This window comes from Danio rerio, chromosome 19 (genome assembly GCF_052040795.2).
Source record: "Danio rerio strain M-AB ecotype USA chromosome 19, GRCz13ab, whole genome shotgun sequence".
In the NCBI taxonomy this organism is placed as follows: domain Eukaryota; kingdom Metazoa; phylum Chordata; class Actinopteri; order Cypriniformes; family Danionidae; genus Danio; species Danio rerio.
The window spans coordinates 16613671-16637351 of NC_141039.2; the positions used below are offsets into that span (position 1 = coordinate 16613671).

A 23681-nucleotide genomic window follows, 5' to 3' on the forward strand; every position below is an offset into this window, starting at 1 on the left:
AGAAAAGAATACTTTGACAAAATATGTACACTATAACATGCCTCTGAATAATAGTTAATCACTTAAAGGTACCATTAATGTATTGTTTTCAGACACATAATTTTGTAAAATAAATAAACAAATAAAAATAACTGCTGATTTGCTGAATGCACTATGGAGGATGAAACCTGCAAAACACAATAAAAATAAATACACAAATATAAAAATGTAAATAAGTAAATAAATTAATAAATTTATGCATAAATAAAATAATAAATAAATAAATATGCAAATAAATAAATAAATGAGTAAATGAATTCATAAATTCATGCACAAATAAAATAATAAATAAATAACTATGCAAATATTTTTTTTATAAAAAAAATTTCACAAATACCTGCATAGATAAATATATAAACAATTAATAGTGCAAGCAGGTAAATAATTAAATATTAAATATTCAGTTTAACATTTTTTTTTTATTCCCTTAACATTCCTGTTATTAATTTCATTATTTACCTGCCCACACTATTAAATATTTTTAATATTTATTAATTCATTCATATGCAGGAGTTTGTGTATTTTTTATTATATACTTTTATTTATTTATTCATTTATTTATTTATTTATTTATTTATTTGCATATTTATTTAATTATTTATTTATGGACGAATTTATGGATTATTTACTCATTTATTTATTTATTTATTTGCATATTTATTTATTTATTGTTTTTGCAGGTTTTGCCCTAAATAATGCACAGACATTTATAATAAAATAAAAGTAATTGCAATTGCATTTTATTTTAACATGTTTGTTTTTACAGTATAGATTTAGAATAATGAAGCTAAATCTTTATTTGTCTCAAGGGTATGAGGATTTTCAGTATTTCTATTTCAAACCATTATTAGGCTTAGGCTGTTTCTGGCATAAATCTTGAATGTTATTTCCATTAAAATGAATTTAAATTGAATGATTATAAAAGTAACTATTACATTGGAATGATTTAATTTTTAATGATTATAAACATAACATCACATCAGTTATGTAACATTATGTTATCCATCATATCAAAATGTTACATTAGCAAAGCTTTACTGATGATTCATAACCAACCACGAACCCAAGATAGAGAGGCTTAGTGAATGTGGTCCTGACTCTGTAGATGTGCCTCACGGTGTCAGAAACACTATAGAAGGTCAGAGTTCCTGCATTGTGATCCACAAACACTCCGATTCTACAGGAACTGGATGGTACGGGGAGTTCAATCACTTCACTGTTGTGCCAGAATACGAAATTTAATGGAGAGCAAAACAAACTCCATGACTGATCATTACACCCAAATCTATTCTCCTTGCTATGTCCCTTCCTGCTGATGCTCTTATATGACACTGATATTTGCACACTATTATTCCACTCAACCTCCCAGTAACAGCGTCCACACACACTCTCTTTACCCAACACTTGAAAACATTTATCAAATCTGTCTGGATGATCAGGATGTGGCTGTGGACTGGCTGTGTAAGTCACTGCTTTGTTCCCTTCAGACAGACAGAGATTCTTATGTGCGGTGTTTGGATCCAGGGTCAGTTGGTGTGAATCTAGTACAAAAAAATATATATATTATTTAATATTTGATATTCAACTTAATTTACAAAAAATCATTATTTAAATTATTCAAATCTAAAACCAGCACATATTTCAATTAAGCAAAGCAAATTTGCATGTGTTAAAGTATGGTGAAACATTAGAATCTGTGCTCTGCATTTAACGCATCCAAGTGCACACACACACACACACAGTAGTGAACACACACGCATACACATACACGTGCACACACACACCATAAGCACACACCCAGAGCAGTAGACAGCTATTGCTGCAGGAGCCAGGGAACATTTGGAGGTTCGGTAGCTCAATCAAGGGTCTCAACCTCAATTGTGATATCAAGGGTAGAAATAAGAGCTGGTCCTTCCAGAGCTCGGTATTCCACTTAATCCTTGCTGGACAATCCCTGACCTAAGACTTGAACTTGCAACCTTCAGTTTACAAGTGCAACTTTACCCATTTGGCCATGAATTTCCAACTACAGGTCTAGACAAGGTCTACATTGTTTAAGGTGCATTCAAACAGTCCCAACTTGATGTGTGAAACACAGCAAACAAACTTGCCTGACAGACTCTCATTGGGGTTCTGACTCTGTCCAACGACTAGCTATTGGCTTGATGTGTCCCAGCCATAACCGAATGACTGGGTGATGTAAAGTGTTACAAAATTAAACAGAAGAGTCACCAGATATTAAATCCAGACACAAGTGAACAAATTTAACATGTCATTACAGTGGAAATAGTAATGCATCATATCAGATCAGTTACAAGATCCCTGAATTTTAATATCAGATGGAACAAAGGCAGATGTTCTCACAATTTAAGCATTGTGTTTACATTTACCCTGATCTTTGCTGTTCAACAGTGAAGAAAAGGTTATTAAAGCTCTCACACTAAAGTTTCTGACAAAGAAACCCTGTTCATAACAATCTAATTCTAAACTTTATACTCCAAGTAAGAGAGTATGCGCAAGGATATAGACGAAATGGTGCAATGTGAAGTTTTCCATGCAATGCTGCATGAACCGCTTGTCACAAGTATCCAACTTGCCTAAAACACACTTCTGCCTGGAAACACGAGGAAGACACATCTAGAAGTTTCTGTAAGACATCCCAGACTTACACTGAATGTTCCCCAAGTCATTGTAGCCATTCAACTTAGCTTTTCATTTGTTGTTTAAAAGCCTGCTTCAACACAAGGTTTTCTCACAAGGGAGTTGAGTTATTAAATAGGTCGAAACCTAAAAACTATTTTAAGGTAAATTTCAAAGATCCACAGTTCATAGCATTTGAGGACATTTTCATGGGAGCTGAAAGTCCCTTCATACATTTGCTATGTTAAGTAATCAGGATGTGTCTCTTCTGCTTAATTAGTGTAAAAGTAAGTCGGTCCGTGTCTATTGGTTTATGAAAATTGTTTGTTACCGTTCAACTTCTGTTGCCAGGAGGAGGCAGAAGAGAGAGAGGATTACTCAAAAATTATGTTTGCTGTTTGTTTAAACTACTTATTTGGTTTAGTTATTATTATTTAGTTATTATTACAACTTATTTAGTTGAAGGTGGCTTTATTGTTTTATCGCTGTTAAAAAAACTAAAAAGTAAAATTAATTATTTCATATTGCCCCAACATAAATCCGACTGATTGATAAGAGTGATGACACATCATGAAAATAAATCTATATTGCATTGGTCGATATATAAATAAGATGTTAGCTCTGTGTTTTGTCATTTGTACGTTTTCAGTAATGCCCAATTCAGTCTATTTTCAACCTGATTTTTAAATTCCAACTTTGTTTTGCAATTTGCACTTTTCAGAAAGATTTGCCCAAAGTGTTATCTCACATTTAGTGTTGTGCAGGATGTGTCCCCAACAATATCCAACAACTGAAATGTCAATAATTGAATTGCCTTCAAAATAAAATAAAGTCACCTCTTAGTAACCTGGACATGCAGAAAGGGTTTAATGGCTTTCTCTTCTCCGGTCCTCCCTCCCTCAAACACATAAGGGCTCAAACACTGTCAAGTCAAGTGACTGTCAGCAGTAGTTACATTTTGATGTTAGACGTATGAAAATAAGGAAATGTTCAAGTCCTCCCTCACTGAATAAGGCGTACACATAATGAGCAACTTTTCTTCTTCTTTTTTTTTTTTTTTAAGAAAGGTGTAAGTCATTTGAAGTCGAGCTTGCTATGAGTCCACCATAATGATATTAGGCTGTGCAATTAATCTAAATTCATTTTCTATTTTGGCCTCCATGATTATGAAAAACAATAATTGGGATAAAAGGGTTAAATTGTTTCACATGTCAAAATTTTCCTACATTCATACCTTCTCAAAGTCCGATTCCAGTAAAATCACGTAAAGTGACTTTTGCAGCATGGGATTGTTATTTGTGTTCAAAGCCTTTTATTCATGATTTTAAAAGCATGAAAGAGAATTTGTGCTGTATGACAAGTCTTGTTACTTAAGAGAAAAACTTATACAGTATAGAATATAAAGTCATGGTGCAATGGAAAAAGAATATATAATGTATATGACTCCCATGAGCTTGGAGGACTGCATCCATACATCTCTGCAATGACTCAAAAAATGTATTAATAAAGTCATCTGGAATGGCAAAGAAAGCGTTCTTGCAGGACTCCCAGAGTTCATCAAGATTCTTTGTATGCTTCTTCAATGCCCCCTTCTTCGTCTTACCCCAGACATGCTTTATAGGGTATATGCTGAAGCATGCTAATAGGACTTTTAATTTGCCAGTAACCTGGGTTAAGCCCTTAGGGGAAACTGTTTGCCATTGCAATAACGGCGCGTTTAAGGTCTGTTTTCTTTAAAAATCTGCGATTTCCACTGGCTGAGTGATATCCGATATAAAGTGGGTCTCAGATTGAACAAGAAGCACTGCATTAAATTATATATTTTCCCTCGCCATGTCTTTAAAATATGAGCATTTCTTTTACCCCAGTATATTCAATGGAGCTTCTGCGCTAGTCTGCCGATTCTGACGGGCGAGTGAGTGTAAACGGCTTTTTGTCTCATTTTACACTTGAGCAACTAAATGAATGCCAGAGTCTATTTAACTGGTTGTATTTCAACTACATTACAAAATCAATGCTGTAAAAGGTGTCGTTTAAAATGGAAAAAAAAAAACTAACAATAACAGGTAACCGGAAGTTTATCAGCATGGGAACAGCAATAGTTCGGCATATATCCTATAATGTTCATGTCTGGTGACTGGTCTAGCCAATGCTGGAGTGCTTTGACCTTCTTTGCTTTCAGGAACTTTGATGTGGAGGCTGAAGTACGAGAAGGAGTTTTATCCTGCTGATGAATTTGCCCTCCCCTTTAATTTGTAATGTAGTAGGCAGCACAAATGTCTTGATACCCTAGGCTGTTGATGTTGCCATCCACTCTGCAGATCTCTCACACGCCCCCATACTGAGTGTTACCCCAAGCCATGATTTTTTTCTTTTCCAAACTGCACTGATTTCTGTGAGAGTCTTGGGTCCATGTGGGTTCCAATACGTCTTCTGCAGTATTTGAGATGATCGGCATTCAGTTTAACAGATGATTCATCAGAAAAATTTACCTTTTACAACTTTTCTAAATGATAAACTAGATGTCAAGTTATTATTTGTTGTCCTTACAACTGGGATTGATGACAAGACTATTGTCGGGTAGTGTATGTGCTCTAGTCATGCATGTCCCCACCAAGAGCAAATCTACGCCTTTGGTGTTGTGCTTGTTTTCTTGTCACTTACACAGAAGAAATTCCTCTCTGGTCTTGGGAACAATGTCGCTGTGTGTGACTGGAAATTAGAGAAAAAAAAAAGAAAAAAAATCATGATGTGCAACTTTTTAGTACAGACTAAATTTATTATGATTTTCCACTATTCTCTTCCAAACAGTTTTAGATTATAAATGTCCAGTAATTTACCAGATATCTTTTTCATTTCTTCTTTGCAGAAAGCCTCCATTTTCTGTTTCAGATGACAGACAGATTTTCTCACACCATTGAAGGAAAAGAAGAAATCGAAAGTGAGGTTGTCTGTAAAGTCAGGAACAGCTGAGAGAGACTTCAGATTCTGCAGAAAGACAATAAAAATGACATTACTACCCATTATTCCTGACATTACCTGTACCTAATAAACTGAATATAAACTAATACCTGAAGAAAACGGATATGATTGCAGTCAGTGTGTGAAAGCTGCTCTAATTCAGTGTTTGTCCGCTTCAGATGATCAATCTCTTGCTTCAATCCCTCCATAAGTCCTTCAGCTCGACTCACTGCAGCCCTTTCTTGATCTCGGATCTGCTCTGTCATCTCTGAGCAACTTCTCTTAATAAAGCAGATCAGTTCTGTGAAGATCCTCGTACAGTCCTCCACTGTTGTCTGTGTAGAACGCTGTTGAGACACACATCATATTCACACTTACTGTGAGCTATAGTGAACTTCAGTGAGATTGGAATATCTTCAGCTCTGAAGAGGCGTTCAAACTTCTGTCCAAACTCACCTTATGAGACTCAATAGCTTCTCTCAGCTGCTTAATGGCTTTCTGTTTCTGCTCAGTTCTTTCTTTGATTGCTCTCTGTTTCTCCTTTAAACGACTCTGTTAGACAAAATGGTTAAATATGAGCTGTCTGTTTTAATATTCTTACAGCACAGCATAAGTTTGATGTATAGTGATTGAACAGTGTTACACATGAATTGTAAATATAAACCACAACTTACACTATTAGCTAACGTTTTGGGACATCTGCCTTTATGAACATAAACTTTAATGACATTACAATCTTAGTCCCGAGGGTTTTATGCAGTTGACCCACATTTTTTTTGACATAACAGCTTCAACTCTTCTGGAAAGACTCTCCACAAAGTTTAGGAGTGTGTTTGGCCACTCCTCTAGAGGTGCATTTGTGAAGTCAGCCACTGATGCTGGACGATTCATCTTAAAGGTGTTCAATTGGGTTGAGTTCAGGACTCTCTGCAGGCCAGTCAATTTTTTCAAACTTGCCATTTCTCCTTTAAATGACTCTGATTGCTCTCTGTTTCTCTTTTAAGCAACTTTGTTAAACATATATGGTCAAGTATAAGCTGCCTGTTTTTATTTTTCTTACAGAACACCAAGCAAGTTTGAATTGGAGTGTTGTATAGTGAGTGAACAGTGGTTATAAACATGAATTGTAAATATAAACTACAGCATACACTTTTGGCTAATGTTTTGGGACATCTGTATTTATGAACATGAACTTTAATGACGTTGCAATCCTAATCCTGAGGGTTACATGATTGCGGACGAGCAGACCTGGCTCACAGTCTGTGCTCTATTTCATTCTAAATATGTTCTGTTGGGTTAAGTTCAGGACTCCACGTCAGTCAATTTCTCCACAACAAAATTGCTCATCCATGTCTTTATGGGCCTTGCTTTTTGCACTGGTGTGCAGTTATGGTGGAACAGGAAGGGAATGTGCCACAAAACGTTCTTACAAAGTTGAGAACATGAATTTGTCAAAAATGTATTAGTGTGCTAAAGAAATAAGGGTTCCTTTACACTGGAACTAGAAGCCAAAACCAAACTCTGAAATACAACCCCAAACACATAATGCAGTCAGGCTCTCCACCCAGACTTGTCCATCACATTAACAGACAGAGATGAAGGATTCATCAATCCCGAGAGCATGTCTTCTCTGCTTCAGAGTCCAGTGGAGGTATTGATATGCTAGTCTTGATACCTTGCTTGATTTCACAGAGCTCCTGAGAGCAACCCATTCTTTTACAAATGTTTGTAGAAGCAGTTTACTAGGTACTAGGTGCTTGATTTTATACAACTGTGGCCATGGACATCATTGGAAATCCTCAATCCAATGATTCGGAGGGGTGTCTCAAAACTTTGCCAATATAAAGTGTATACATTAACATTATAACACTATACATATAACATTGTGTTATCGTAATTATTTCCATGTATCTTATGATATTGAAAATTTGATGGAAAATTGAAAATTACCTTCGATGCAATGTGCAACACACCTCTATGAAAACATCCAGAGTTTAAAAGAGGTGGTCCACAGTGTATTTTTAAGGCTTGGTTGTGTTTATAAGATGCAAGCAACGTGTGCTCCTGCTTCATTTGTAAAAAAAAAAAAAATCACATAATTTTTTTATATATCTTACTTTGATTATTTACAGTTACTCAGCTAACATAAAAACCACTGTCAGATTTCTTAGTTCCTACAAAAGGCCTACCCTAAGGTTCTAATAGGTCAGCTAACATAATGTGCTGTGAGTCGTGGATTGGCTCTATGTCACCGTTCGTGTCACACCCCTACAAGCATGCGCTTTTGTGTAACCAGTCATTCAGGGGTGCATTTCCAAAACAACAACAATGTAATTCACAGCTGAACTATCAACGTACGACACATTGTTTGGAAAAAGAATGATGTGATGACAAGCCTTTCTCAAAACCCAAAACGACCATAATGATGCTCTAAATGGAGTGGTAACAAGTTCTTTAGAGAAGAACCCCATAATTTCTTTGTGCAGATTATATTGTTTTACACACACACAGGCATTTAAAAAATATATTCATTTTGAAAAATGCATGCATTTGTTTTCCATATATAAATTAAAATATATGTAAATGGCACATATGGAGCCTGTGTTTCATTTACACATAATAATGAGAACATTACATATTATATTCTAAAACAAAAAATCACTTACAGAAGCTAACACGTATTCTAATATTATATATAAATCATATAAATAAATAAATAAACAAATAATGAGGTGATTTATTAATAAATGAAATTTCATATTTATTATTCATTAGGAAATAAAAAAATCCTACTTTAATAATAATAATAATAATATAAAATATTATTCATGATATTGATTGTTATTATTATTTTTATTATTAAGTAGGATATTGTTTATTTATTTTTTATTTTTTGAAAAGTTTATTTTTACAATTCGACACATGCAAACTACTGCAGAAATTTTCTAACAAACAAGTCCATGTCATAAACTGTATAGTACAATTACTTAATAAATAACCTACTATAAATTAAAAGCATTAAGGTATGTTTTTTTTTTTGCTTTCACAAGCTTAGGAAACGTAACATAAATTCTGCTTTTATATAATAGATCACAAATACTGTAGCTTTCGCTATGAGGCTGTGTTCAAAATGACATCAATGTTTTAAAAGTGCACTGGGAAGGGAGTGCAATTGTAAACATGAAGATTGCTAAAACTGAACTGTAAAAATACTTTGAAAGCAAATTACACCTGAGAGTGATGACTTTAATGCTGGGAACAGGACACACCCAGAAACTATCTTTCTAACTACAGCTCCAAAGGGGTAGTTGCAACATAGAAGTTTGCAACTAAGTTTGCAAATGTTCATTGGAACAATTAAATTGGGAAACGCCAAATCAACTAACTATTCTTGTGACAACGGATCTTGCGACCTTAGTTGGCTAATGATGTTTTTTGGAAATGCACCCCAGAGCAGCTGTTAGCTGCATTAGCCGCCTGAATCAGACAGAAAAAAAAATTAAGAGAACACAGCTGAAACTCATACCTGCTCTCTGAAATAAAATCTGACAAGTGTTTTTTTTTCACATTTCATATTCGTAATAAGCAGGTGTGAGAAATATAAAATGTTCTCATATTATTTGAGGTGTAGAACACATGCAGGGAAAGTGACCGCATGGAGAGACCCTGCAGTGCTGGTGAAGATTCTGTGTGTTTACAGCAGTTTTGTGGCTAAATAGGAATTTGTAGCTAAATTGATAGCGGTGCCAAACAGCATTTCCCATTGTTTACATCCTTGTTTATGTCCTTGCTACAACATACCATTAATGCTAGAAACTGTGCATATAATAGATACATTTTAACAAATAAAAATACTTACAGGTTGTGGCTCACAATCCACAGCTTTGTTTACAGGAAAAGAGTTTAGATTAATCTAGCACTGAACTGGGATAGATTCTGGAAGCTGTTCTTTGTCAAGTGCTATCTATACATTTTTATAATTTTCTGGAACATAATTTAAAATTTTATTGTAAGCACTTCTCTCTTGGTGTTGTGTCCTTTAGTAGCCTAAATACACAAACAGAGCAAGCTATGCGTTTGGATGAAATTTTAGCTGTCTATGCTATAACATTACAGCACCTCTGGCCACGCCCCTTCACTGCGCAAGGTGTGTGCACAGAGCTAACTCTGTAAAACCAATGTCTCCCTCTGCATTGAACTTTGAGCATATCACATTCAGAGATGTTGTTTATCTTCACACATCTAAATTAAACATCAACTATACTTTAACATATGATATCGTAGTGGACCACACATTTAAATCTGAATGTGCACCGTGTTTAACCCTATTAATTCTCAAAAGAGTTGACACAGAGTCATTTATATGAATTGTCTTGTTTTTTTTTTTTTATAAATATTATGAATATAAACATTGAGATATATATATATATATATCACTGTGAGAGGTATATCTTATAACGTATATCATTGTTATTACTTGGGTTTTTGGTTAAGAATAGAGCAATATGCTGGTGTCTAACTGCATTCCTGCTCACACATACAATACTCTACACTATGGGTTGCTGCTTGTTAGGCATTCCTTTCCATCTCACACTGAACACAGTTGACCAATCACAACAGACTAGGTCATAGAACCAATCACTACAGATTAGCGTCACACAAAGGAGGGGTTTGGAAAAAGTGAATCACTGCACAAATCAAACCGAAGTCATTTGGATAATTAGGTTTTAAAAAAAAAAGAATATTATAAGACAATGAAAGTGTTTTTTTGACCTTGCATTCAAATCAAGCCTGTTGTTGGAGACCCCCAAAATCAAAATATGCCATTTTGCATTATAGGGGCTTTTTAAAAAGTCTTTCCATGATCCTCAAAAACAGAAAGCTTTATGGAATCCTGAGTTAACCTAATTTACTTTAAACTTTACTCACAAATTGAAGCAATAAGCAACTCTGGGTCATTTTCATTAGTACAATTTGAAGTTTATGAGCTTCCAATAATGTGACAAAGTTCACAATATTTCAGAGTTGAGCAAAGATTAACTTTTACTGCAATGCACATTAATGCAATACAACAATAACCAATGGGAGCTGAATTATACAGTCACAAAATGATAAAGTTTTTAGAAGAGCACTTCACATTTCTGCATTAAAGTCTGCATTAAACTGAAGTTATTTCAATGTGTTGATGAAGGTATTAGACCATATAGTGTAAAAAAAAAAAAAAAAAAAAACTGGTTGCCTTACATTTTTAAGCTGAATCAATTTAACCATATGAGTCCATTAAACTTATATAATTTAAACTGACTTAAAACAGCTTGTGTAACTTTTAAAATTAAGTAAGAACATGATTAACTTAGTTTCAAGAATTCACACTTAGCTGATGATTGATTACAAAGCTTGTTTGGCATGCTGTCCTGGGAGAAAGCCCTGAGCTCATAGGATCCTCGAGCCTGGGGCTCCTTCCCATTTGCAAGGCAAGAGGGGAGTTTGAGCTCAGGTAGATCTTGAGACCTCCCCTGCTAATGAACAGATAGTGATTGCTTTTAAGAGATAACTACTTACTAGTAGAATGTCTTTGGTGCCGATTTAGATCAATTAACTTAAGTTGCATGTTTTTGGACAGTGGGAGGAAACAGAGGAACCTCGGGGAACCCACGTGAGCACAGGGAGAACATGTAAACTCTGCACAGAAACGTTGTCTGACTTGGTAAGTACTAGAACAAGTGATGTTCTTGCTCTGAGGCAACAGTGCTAACCACTGAGCCACTGTGCCACCCATAGGAAAGCAGGAGGAGTAGGGGTGGAAGGGGGGATTCTTCAAAATGAAAGATGGCTGTTATATGGAACTTAGGGTATTTATAGTGGCTTTGGAATCATCTGACTGGCAAATCATAAATTGAATAAATGCGGGACCTGCCGCATGCAATCATAAGTATGTGCTCCTCTCAAAATGTATAAATAAACTTCACTTAATAAGTTACAATAACCTAAAAATATATGCTGTTAAGGCTAATTGATCATATAATTGTTTTATAGTGTAGGTATGAGCTCCTCAAAATGTTAATGTATTGTTTCAGTACATACCTCATTCTCTGCCATCTTTGCAACAGCTGATACAGTGTGATGGTTTCTATGTTCATCCATTATACAAAGCACGCAAATGTACTGCTGATCAGTGTTACAAAAAACCTCCAGAATCTTATTATGCTCACGGCACATCATCTGCTGCAAATGACCAATGGCGTCAGTCACTTTGTGTCGCTTTCCTGAGTGAAATTCCTCATGATGCTCAAAATGAGTTAGGCAGTACGATTCCAGACACACCAGACAGGACTTGACGGCTTTTGATTTCCTTCCAGTACAGACGTCACACTTCACGTCTCCAGGTGTAATGAAACTTGCAGCAGGAACATCAGTTTGGAGTCTTGTCTTCTTCAGCTGCTCCACCACTTCAGCCAGCATTGTATTTTTACCTAAAACTGGTCTTGGCTTGTAGGTCTGTCTGCACTGAGGGCAGCTGTAGATGCTCTTCTGATCCCAGAATTCTGTAATACAGCTCATACAGTAACTGTGTCCACATGGAATTGTTACTGGATCCTTCAGGAGATCCAGACACACTGGACAGACAAACTGCTCTTCTGAAACACTGGCTTCAGCCATTTCACTGCACGTACACTATACAAGTTCTAGATTATTTTCCACTGAGTTTCCTGGTTTTATGGTTAAGATATGTGATGTAGTTTAAGAAACTCATAAAGGTCCATAGGTCAGTTTCAAATTGAAACCAAGGGTTAATAATAATACAAGCTCACCATAAACCGAAGCAACACTATGGAAACAGAATCAATAAATCCAGTACCTTTATTCCCAAGGTGCAGCAGGTAGTTGACGTGACACCCCATACAGTTTAAGACATTCTCTTACATTTACTGTTTATCTAACTACTGTATAAATAGTTTTAGGGGTCCTAGAACAGACTGTGCTATTGTGATAGGAATGTAACTGTGAGCTACTCGATTGATCAGAGTTTTGGGCTTGGGCTACAACTTGAAACACAGAGGTGAGGAGATGTGGATAATTGGAAGGGTCTTGGTTCATATGCAGCTGAAAACTTTTGATAAACCATCTGACCAGAGGATAAGTGGGGAATATGAAATTTCTGATAATGCGGCATAGAAGTATAATTAGCAGAGGGAAGAGCCAGATCACTGAGTGCAGGCCCGTAGCCAGTATGGCGATCTGGTGGGTGGTTCTTTATTTTTTATTTTTTGGCACATTTTTGCAGTTATAAATCTCATTTTCTATTTAACTATGAGCTATAAATACCTCATTTTAGTGACATATTAATCACAATTTTTAACTGAATTAACTTGTCGAATGGTCATTGATGTACCCAAAAATATTTCCTAAGGATTTTAAAATATGAATATGTAACAATAAAGAAATATATATATATATATATATATATATATATATATATATATATATATATATATATATATATATATATATATATATATATATATATATATAAAACATTTAAAACGCATTCATTACATCTTATAGCATTAGAAAAAAACTGTTAAAGTTTTACATTGAAAACTGTGGCCTATATTAATATTATATTATAACATTATAACATTAATATTATATTATAATATTATATTATAACATTCAGCCTTCCACATTCGGCTATTTAAATGATAAAAAATGCAAACATTATACTAATAATAATGCAGTGCTTTACGATTTTTCTTGTAGAAAAGTACATTTAAATTACAACAGCCAAATTAGTCTTCAAATGAAATTTAAAATGGGAGCCTTTTAGTGCTTTAAACCACTTTTGTTGCTCATTTTTGTTTCAAGAATAAGGTCCAATATTTAGAATACAAGTTACTTGCAGTGTTGGGGTAATGCATCACAAGTAAATTGAGTTACGTAATAATATTCCTTTTCTAAGTAACGAGTTACTTAAAAGCTTGAGTTTTTAAAAATGTAGCTTGAGTTACTTTTTAAACTAATTAATATGCTTTTATTTTTTGCTGAAATAAAATTTGTGTAATCAACTTAAATGGACAGTGAAAAAAGTAAAAATACAAAAATAACAAACAGATTGCTTCTAACTTTTCTTAATCTGTAAAAACAGCATGGCGTCAGGAAGTTCTCGGAAGGTAAAATTATTCAAATTTTGTGATCATTTCTTTTAAAGGTACAGTGTAGGTTATACAGTGTGTTGTTAGATGTGAAGGTCCTATATTAAAAAAATAGCAAGTTCAAGATTAAGCCTTAGGCAGGTATAAAAACGTAAATCAAAAGTAACTTAAAAAGTAAAGTAATGTATTACTTTCCATTAAAAAGTAAAGCAACTAGTTACTTTTAATAAAAGTAATAATAATATAGGGAGTAACTCAATATTTACTTTCAGAAGTAACTTTCCCCAACACTGGTTACTTGTATAATATTTTCTCTATTTAAAAACAATACAATAGCTAAGATAACTTCACTTACAATAGATTGTTTGTTTTCCTGCACAGCTGGATGTTGGACTCCTAAAAAAATTTTTGCATTGGCCAAAACTGATTAGCTGAAGTCACACCGAAGCGACAGCCAACAGAGGATTGCGCTTGGTCTTAAATACTTTTTCAGTGGGTTGTTCTTACTCTATACGGTTGCATAGCAGTCAAAATAAGACAAATGAGCTCATGTATGGGACAAATTCAAGACCTTTGTCAGTGAGGGGTGGCGCTGGAGAGCGCTATCTGCTAAACATCTTCACATTGTATCCACTAGAGGGCAGGAAAACCAGTTTTCTGCTCTTGTTGGCTAAACTTAGACAAAAACATATTACTGTTTATGGGTCTCATTTTTCAAGAGTGGGCACTTTAGTTTGTAAATGTAATGTATCTGGCTTCATCTTCCAGTTATTCATCTTCCAGTTAGCTTTACAAGCAGCACTTTTTCTTGCTTGTTACTCAATGTATTCCTATCATATATTATAATGTATTGTCTTATTTAGAATAAAAAAGGTCTGTGTCACAAATACTATTTGTTTTTCTTTATTACCTTTTTTTATTCAGCCGGGGCTTCGTAGTAATGATAAATTTCCATAAAGGACAGTGAAAATAAAAATAAAAATCACAGAAATGCTGCAAAAAATAAAAGTCATTTGTTTAAATATCCCCAAAAAAACTTTGTGTCAGAGCAACAACTAGAGAGAAAAAAAAATCCCTAAAAGAACTACATTTCGTTGGCATGTTTTATTTAAACTGTGCTGCACAATGACAAATAATTAGCTTTAGCTATTTGTCCTTTTGTAAATTTTTAATCTTTGATGACAATTACAATAATAGTCAACTGTAAAAACATGCATTTTTTTTTCTGTGTAGTTTTGAAACGTGACAAAATTCACTTAAATCATATACCATTTATACTTTAATATTGTATATCAGTTAAAGATCATGCCAAGCACTTATCAATATTCCAGCAATGTAACAGAAGAGGGCAAGAGAAATCGAAAGTAATTCATGGCTAGGTGCCTGTTTAGCTCAATTTTTTATGTACAAAATAGGATTATGAATAAAATATAATATGCATTTTTAGACATATTTTCAAACTTTGACTTAGCATTTTGATTTATTTCAAAAGGTGTGTGCTTTTTTGGTTGGTTTGCTCAAATGTTCAACTGGCTCAACTATCTAGTAAAACAATCACAAGAACATTCTAGATAGTTTTCACAGATATGAGTAAGAATTTAGACGCCTGGAAGCTTGAAATTATGAATTTCAGATGCAAAAACTTTTAAGCGCCATCTGATTTTCTTCTTGAGCATTTTTGTATTCTTTAATGTGACAATTGAACATAAATATAGGAGGCTGAGAAAAATGCTAATTTTGTTGCTAATGCTAATTAAAAATCCTACAAATGTCACATGGCAGTTTTTCAAAGAGGGTTTTGCATGAGAACTCTTCATATACTGATCTTCACAAAAGTCAAATAAATGTCATAGATTTTTTTTAAGTATTGTTTTTTAATGCTTAAGCTTTTGGCTAGATCAAACTTCACAAAAGATACACCACCCATTTTCTGGCTGATTTAAAAAAAAAAAAAAAAAGTTCAACAATAGCTGAAGCAGTAGGTCTTAAAGCAGTGTTTCTCAACCATGTTCCCGGAGGACAACCAACACTGCATGTTTTGAATGTCTCTTTGTCTGTGACACCCATCACGGGTCTTTCAATCTCTGCTAATGAGCTGATGATCTGATTCAGGCCCATTTAGTTAAGGATATATAGAAAACGTGCATAGCTGATGGTCTTACAAGAACATGGTTGAGAAAAACAGTTTTAGAATGCATTTGATATCTTATAATCGAAATGACACTCAAGAGAGAACAAGTAATTCAGCATATACACAAAAAGGAACAAACAAAATCTTTTGCATCTAATTGATTTTGAGATTCTGCACACACAGGAAGACACATTTCCTAACTTACAGTAAGTTTCAGAGAAACACAGTAGTGCTGTCCAGGGTGCTGAAACTATAAACCACTGTACTTTGTGTTCTCCTTCTCAGAAAATTAAATCTACACACACTAATAAAATGTTATCCCTCAGCCTTGTTCTGCTGAATCTGTGAAAAGGGGAGGAAATACAGAAAGGATAGAAGAAACAACTCTTAAACTATATTGCTCCAGTACTCCAGTTTCTGATGGTGAAACTGAAGTCCCATTCATCACTGTCATGACTCACAGCCTGAGAAGATCACTGAAATCAGATCCTAGATGTGACTGGCCTTTCCACTGTTTCACACTTGCAATGTGAGTATTGATTATCCACCGATTCCCTAAGGTCTTCAAGAAAGAACTGAACTGACATCTGTCCCACTGGGATATGACCCTGATTCTCGAAAGTGTGGCACAAGCTTTCCAAGCAAAATGGCCCATTAGACAAATTAATTGTTTTTTTTTTTTATGTTTCTGTGATCTGGTCTCAAATTGGTAAACATGGTAAAAAGTTAATAATAGCGTTAAATGTTAAACTTGGCAAACATTGTGACAATGTGTAACCTTTGACTTACATAGTATTTGATTTTTTTTTCCTACAGAAGTCAATGGTACAAGTTTTCAGCTTTTTTTTAAAGATATTCTTTTGTTCAACAGTTTCAAAGAAACTTATGAAATTTTGGAACCATTTGAGCACGGGTAAATAGTGAGTCCATTTTTGTTTTTGGGGTGATCTATCCCTTTTATTCATTCAATTTCCTTCAGCTTAGTCCCTTTACTGATCAGGGGTCGCAACAGCGGAATGAACCCCCAACTTATCTAGCTTAAGTTTTACACAGCAATACCCTATCCTGCTGCAACCCAGTACTGAGTAACATCCATACAAACTTATCCACATACACTACGGTTAATTTAGTTTTTTCAAATGACCTATACCGCATGTCTTTGGATTGTGGGGGAAACTGGAGCACCTGGAGGGAAACCCACACAAACACGAAGAGAACATGCAAACTCCACACAGAAATGCCAACTGACCCAGCCAGGACTCGAACCAGTGACTTTCTTGCTGTAAGGCAACAGTGCTAACCACTGCACCACCATTTATCCCTTTAAGGCAGGGGTCACTAATCTCGGTCCTGGAGGGCCGGTGTTCTTGCAGGGTTTAGTTCCAACTTGCCTCAACACACCTGCCTGGGTGTTTCAAGTATACCTAGTAAGACCTTGATTAGCTTGTTATTATGTGTTTGATTAGGGTTGGAGCTAAAATCTGCAGGACACCGGTCTTTCAGGAACAAGTTTGGTGACCCCTGCTTTAGGATTTTTAATAATGCATCAAAGTGATGTACTAAAAACAAATCTTGCTCATTGTGTGTTAAGGAGGGAGATGTGGGTAGTTTGAGGGGTGTTACAGGCACGTGCCTGATCCATTGTCCTCAGTCCCCTCTGCTTGACATGGGTCATCTCCAGGACTGAGTCAAGGCCATTGGTTACTAAGGAGATCTCTATAAAATGCTTTAGTCTTCATTGTCTTTTTGAGGAAGGCATGAATGCAGCCGACTGCATTATCATCTCTATACATTTAAAAAAAAAAAATGCAATATGGTCGACTACACACATTTTTTTTTTTTTAAATTGGGAAGAAAGGCAGTAGGGAATTTGTAGATTTCATAACATTTTATTCATTTGTTGATTGTATAACACATAATACAAGCTACAATAAAATCATTAAAGAGGGGAATATAATAATATTATATTGTCAAATATTTCACACAAACATACACACACACACACACGCTAAAATTTTTTATTCAACACTGAGATTATGATTATTATTAATTATGGAATACAAATAAAAAGTTATCATAATAAATCAGTAATAAAATTATTAGTTTTATGATTATAAGTATCATTTAAAATAAAAAAATGTGCTGGAAATTCAGATTTGGATCACATAAATAAACTATAGGCCTACTTAAAATAAAACTCATATAGAAAATTGAAAACATAACCCAAAGGCTTTACTTTTTTATTGTATTTTTGAAGCAAATAAAGGCAGCCTTGTTAAAGAGAACCACTTCTTTCAAGGCATGAACAATGTTATTGTTTCTTAACTGTCAAACTATTGAAATACATCTTTATGGAAATAATACATCATATACAATGCAGTGAATTGTATTTCATTTAAACTTTTATTAATATACCTTTTGTTTTATTAATTTATTTAGGAGGTGTGGTATTTATTTATCTATTTATTTATTTATTTATTTATTTATTTATGTATGTATTTATTTATTTTAGCTTCACGGTTTTTGATGGACAGAAACAATTTGAATTACCAAACAAATCTAATTAAACGTGGCTACAAAATCATGTACCAACCTACCATATTAGTTTGCAGTTTCTGTTTTTATTATTTATTTATGATGTGTGGTATTTATTTATTTATTTATTTATTTATTTATTCATTTATTTATTTTAGCTTCACGATTTTTTGATGAACAGAAACAATTTGAATAACTAAACAAATCTAATTAAACGTGGTTGCGAAATCATATGACAACCTACCATATTAGCTTGCAGTGTGATCGCTGTGGATCTTTTTCTCCTAAATGCATATATGTTCCTTTTTAAATAACGCGCGGTATAAGCAATTCGCTAGCAGCGTTTTACATTCATGACGAAGCTAAAGATCCAGCTGCACTTTTGATTGACGGATAATGATTGCATCACGTGACCCGTTGAAGCACATGCTTGATTATCATATGAAGAGGGTCCTGGTTCTGTTTGGATTACATAATTAGATGAAGTGTTATGACTAAGACTTCTAACAGGTGCTGTGCTGTTTCCTCTGACATGAGTCAGAAACCTGTGAGAGAAAGAGTGCGTTTGGGAAGCTGATGAACGGCATCCAAGAATCCTGCATGAATATTTAATTGGAAAGTGGATGCGGCTTTAATTGTGTTTGTGGGTGACGGGCCGCATGACAATCCAAATACAGTCATCAGAGCAGAACCACAGCAGGAGCCCAGCAGACTGACTCACTGCTCTCCATTAATTCATTCATTCATCCATTCAGTCAGTCACACAGGCTCGGTAGTATAAAATGCCTTCGAGGAGCTGGACTTTAAGACGAAGCCTGGCGACCAGTCCACATTAACGTAGTTGATTACACCACAGAAAAAGCAGTTAATTGTATAGCCTAGTTATTTTTTAAGAAGTAGAAGGCTAAATCATAAAGATGCCCCCGGCAAATCCGCATCTCAATCACACAGGTGAGAACTTCATATCAGTATTATAAAATAACTTTTTACAACATTAAATTGGTTTTACTATGCAGTCTCTCTCTCTCTCTCTCTCTCTCTCTCTCTCTCTCTCTCTCTCTCTCTCTCTCTCTCTCTCTCTCTCTCTCTCTCTCTCTCTCTCTCTCTCTCTCTCTCTCGTGGCAGCAAGATTAAGATCAAAATCTTGTCTGGAGAAACTCTTACACAGCATTCTTTTGTGAGATGTAGTATATTGCGTTTGTGTGTGTGTATGTGATGTGCACAATGATCCTTTGGATTTGTAGCCTATTTATGTGTATAATTTACCTAATATTTGTAGTCTAAAGGTACAAAAAAATCGAAATGGGGAAAAATTCGCTTTCAACTTTATCTGCAATGCACATTAACCAAAATAGTTTGCTTAATTTTATACCATTTACTGTGTTGAATAAAATAAAAAAATGAAACATGGTCTTGATATTCTAGCCTAATTATTTCTGCCATTTAAAAAACTGTCATTTTGACCTGCATAAAATGCATTTTGACCCATATGCTATTGTCAAAAATATAGCCTACTCGTGCAACCTAAACTGTGTCACGTATGTATGTGGAATTCCCTCCGTGCTTTAGTTACATGTAAATTGCCGGTTGCGAAAACTTCAGGCAATTCCCATTCATTATGCGCTGGCGTCAGAGATCAATTAAATAACATTTACACGCCTCAGAGTATCTTATTGTTCCTTTTGTGGGCTCTGCTTGAGGTGTGAGAACAATGAGACACTGCGACCTGTGCTTTTCATGAAGCTCAAACCAGAACTGCGATCAGTTTTCAATAGTTTGTCAACATCATTAGCTAGGGGACATTAATTGAACATTTTTATTTCCTGTTTTTGGCATTTTTAACACAATTCAAAATAATAACTAATACAGTTACATCTTACACAGCTCCCGAAATGCACATTATAAATATGTTTTAAAGCATATTATTATTATCCTTTTGTAGTTTAAGACGTGCCTGCTTTTGGTTGCACACAGATATCAAATGTTGTGATATTATAGAACGTTTTGCGTGAATTATACATGTTCTAATGTCTTCAAAACCCGACGTTCATATCTTTTCTTCACACAATCGTCTGTGTAATAACTGGAATATTTTAGTGCTTTATGTATTTTGCAGAAATGTTCTAAATAGCATGGTATATATTTTTTAAGATCTAAATATTAAAATGGCACAGTATAAAACGTTTGCAAAATTTAATTAAACGTGTTTTTTAGATTAACTATGAGAACTGCATACCAAATAGGCTATTTTGATGCATGCAATAATAAATCAATGAATGCCTCTGCTGTCCCAATGTCCATCCACTATGTGGTGTGTGTCAGGCTGTCAGCATGCTGTGGGTCATTTCAGTTTAAGAGGGGAGGGCACTTCCTATTTCTCGAGCTTAAATGTTCTCAATCTGTGATTGGCTCACTGGTGAATTTGGACCCCATCGCTGCAGAAATGTGCAATTCATCAGCTCAATGAAGTTGAACACCACATAGACTTGACCTAAAGCCGGTGGAGGTAATAGTGGAGATGCTACAGTGACCCGTGTCCTATGATTCACTCAGGAATAAACGCTGACCACTGTTTTATGCTGTTTGGGGGCCCATTCAATGATCGTTTTTGTGGTGTAAACCAAGAAGACATCCTGGAGACATGGCTGAAGGTGAGGTCGTGGGTGATCTTCCAGTGGGGGGTCAGTGAAGAGTGAGAGGAATAAAGAAGAGGGGGTGGGACGGATCTCCCGCATTGTCTTTTAGATTTGGGGATGTTCACAAAGGGTACTTCCCAGAAGCCCTGGAATTTTTAAGTCGTTACCGCTAAAATGTGCCCCATTTTTTTTGTTTGTTCCTTTTTCCTGGCGTCGTTAAAGTAGTATTTTTTTGTTTTACTTTTGAAATGTGGAGTAAAGTTTGAACCCTGTTTTCTGTAGTCGGGATTTATTCGGAGATTGATGGGCGAGATGGGTGAAATGGGCTCAGTTTATGAGCAATATTACACAGGTGAGCGGCCGTTTGTGATTTTTAATACTCCCTGAAAGTGCACGAGTGCGCTATGATAAATTAACTTTTAGCTGTTTTAAACTTCTAGCTTATAAATAAATGATAAAGAACGCCAGGAATTTTGTTTAAACAAAATATATATTTTTTCGCCATTTTTTAAAAACAATATAAGACGTAGCCAGTAGGCCTAATCACCGCTAAAGACGTGAAAAAGCTATTAAGCTAGGAATCTAATGCATTTATTAACTACAAAATTACATATATTTAAATTTCCATAATGGTGATTGATTAAAATAAGTATCATATTTACTCAAAAATGCAATAAATTGGGATATCACTTGCTCGCTGTATAAAACAGTTATTTTAATTCTTTATGTATTTTTCCTTAACCTAGGCTACCTGTTGGTTAAACTGTCCATTTACAGATTTATTTATAAATTTAGGTGAAATTATTTTTACAATACAAACAATAACTATATAATAAAAGGTTTATAGAATTTGTAGTGTGTAAAACGAGCAATGAGCAAAAAAAATGTTTACAAAATAAACAAACCCATATAGAAACGCATTTCGTCCACTCGTGTTTAGCTTCTGGCATTTTCTTGCCAAGCGTGATGAATTCACTTCATGTCGAAACAGCAGCGTAAGAGCTCACCGATTTGTTTTGTTCTTCCACTTTCGATAGCGCGATATACGAGTTCGTACAATTATTTGTGATTGATTCTTGTTTCGTGTTTTTATACATATAAGGTGGATGTACAAAGACAGAAGAGGAAGAAGCCGCGAGCTCCGAGGAAGACTCAGGCTCTTTTCACGGCTCTGGGGTCTGCAAATGGTTTAACGTGCGGATGGGCTTCGGATTTCTGTCCATGACCCACCGGGAGGGCATCTGTCTGGACTCACCCGTGGATGTCTTCGTCCATCAGGTATGCTGCCGTTCTTTTAATTATCCGGACCTATGCAAGGCCTTGCTGTCTCTAGAAATCTCCTGTTTCCTTACCATGGTTCAAACAAGGGTTAAATGCTGAAATGTTACGGAAACTGTTGGATACATTTGAATCATTTTTATATTTGAAATGTAGTCTATGTTTGAACATTAAAGTCTTCATGTAGTCTAAATGAAGTTCTTCAGTCGTTTGGCAAAGCAAACCATGTTTGTCAGAAACGATTTTAAGCTGGCTATGCTGTTATGTTTTAGCATATTTACTTGTTGGCTTCTGTATTTGGATCTGTGTTGAAGGACACTACCTTGGTGTTTGGAAAGCTGCGTTGATTTTGACCTTGTATATCCCTTGCTTTGATTTTAATTTGATCACTTTATATGTATTTATTTCCTTAAGGTTTTCAAAACTGTTTATATTTGTTTAGTTTTTTTGTGTAAAGTAGGCTATTATGTTGGTCTAAATTACAGGAGCAGCAGTAATCCACATGCATTGGGTTACTACTAAAATTATTTATTTGGATGTACTGAATAAACCAGCTTATAATAATAAATAATAATCATTAATAATGATGTTTTTTTCCCCTCAATGTTAACCTCTCAACTAAATATGCAGAGAACTTTAAAGCTGTCCACAATTATATAACAATAATAATGGTAATAATTGTTCATTTAAAGAAAAATAATTAAATTGTTCAAACTGTAAATCATGATGTTTCTCCAAACATTTTTGTTTGAACTTGCTTGGATTTAAAACATTGCATTGACAAAAATTTCATATAAATGTGCTATAACTTATACAGTTTTATTTTAAGTTTTATTTTCTAGAAGGCTTGTCTACGTTTTTATTTTTATTATTATTATTTTTTTTACTTATAAAACCAGAAAAATAGGGAATTTCTCATGGGTCAGATTCTGTTCTTTTATTTTTACTTAAAACTAAACTAAAGCAAAGTACTTTTGAGCATAATACGAGATGAATCTTGAGTAGGGTAAATGAGGCAGAACATTTGCTATAGCCTTTCTTGGACTACTTTGTAAGAAAACCGAAAACCGTTAAACCCTACTGAAAACCAAGTTCTGTAGTTCAATAGTTCATAGTTACTTGTATATGTTACTTATATGCGTTCCTTATATTTGGTTTAGTCACTTCAAATGTTTGATTTCAGATAATTACTAGAAATCAGAAGTTTTATTTTTTGGTTATTATAAAGTTAGTTGTATCCAAGTAAATCAAACTATCCTAAAAACAGTTTGTGTTGTGAACATGGTCACAGGTTCAAGTCCAATCTCC

General features: G+C 34.6%; 3 protein-coding genes across 6 annotated transcripts in view; 1 reads left to right on the forward strand and 2 right to left on the reverse strand.

The window, feature by feature from the left end:
• Positions 1-23681, reverse strand: part of LOC147839576 (uncharacterized) — an 846284-nt gene that overhangs the window by 364125 nt on the left and 458478 nt on the right. The gene's annotated exons all lie outside the window — the stretch shown is intronic.
• Positions 763-12355, reverse strand: ftr55 (finTRIM family, member 55). The gene is made up of 6 exons (XM_087295556.2): positions 11725-12355; positions 6097-6192; positions 5751-5987; positions 5520-5667; positions 5344-5391; positions 763-1580 (listed from the first exon to the last, which is right to left on the reverse strand). Exons 1-6 carry the CDS (start codon positions 12298-12300, stop codon positions 1063-1065), a joined length of 1623 nt encoding a protein of 540 aa, XP_087151682.2. The 5' UTR covers positions 12301-12355; the 3' UTR covers positions 763-1062.
• Positions 18930-23681, forward strand: part of lin28ab (lin-28 homolog Ab) — a 31529-nt gene continuing 26777 nt past the window's right edge. The window contains exons 1-3 of one of the 4 annotated variants that reach the window (XM_087294142.2): positions 18930-19410; positions 21013-21110; positions 22198-22373. In XM_087294142.2, the coding sequence (XP_087150268.2) occupies positions 21101-21110; positions 22198-22373 (186 nt within the window). In that variant the 5' untranslated portion in view covers positions 18930-19410; positions 21013-21100. 4 annotated transcript variants of the gene reach the window in all.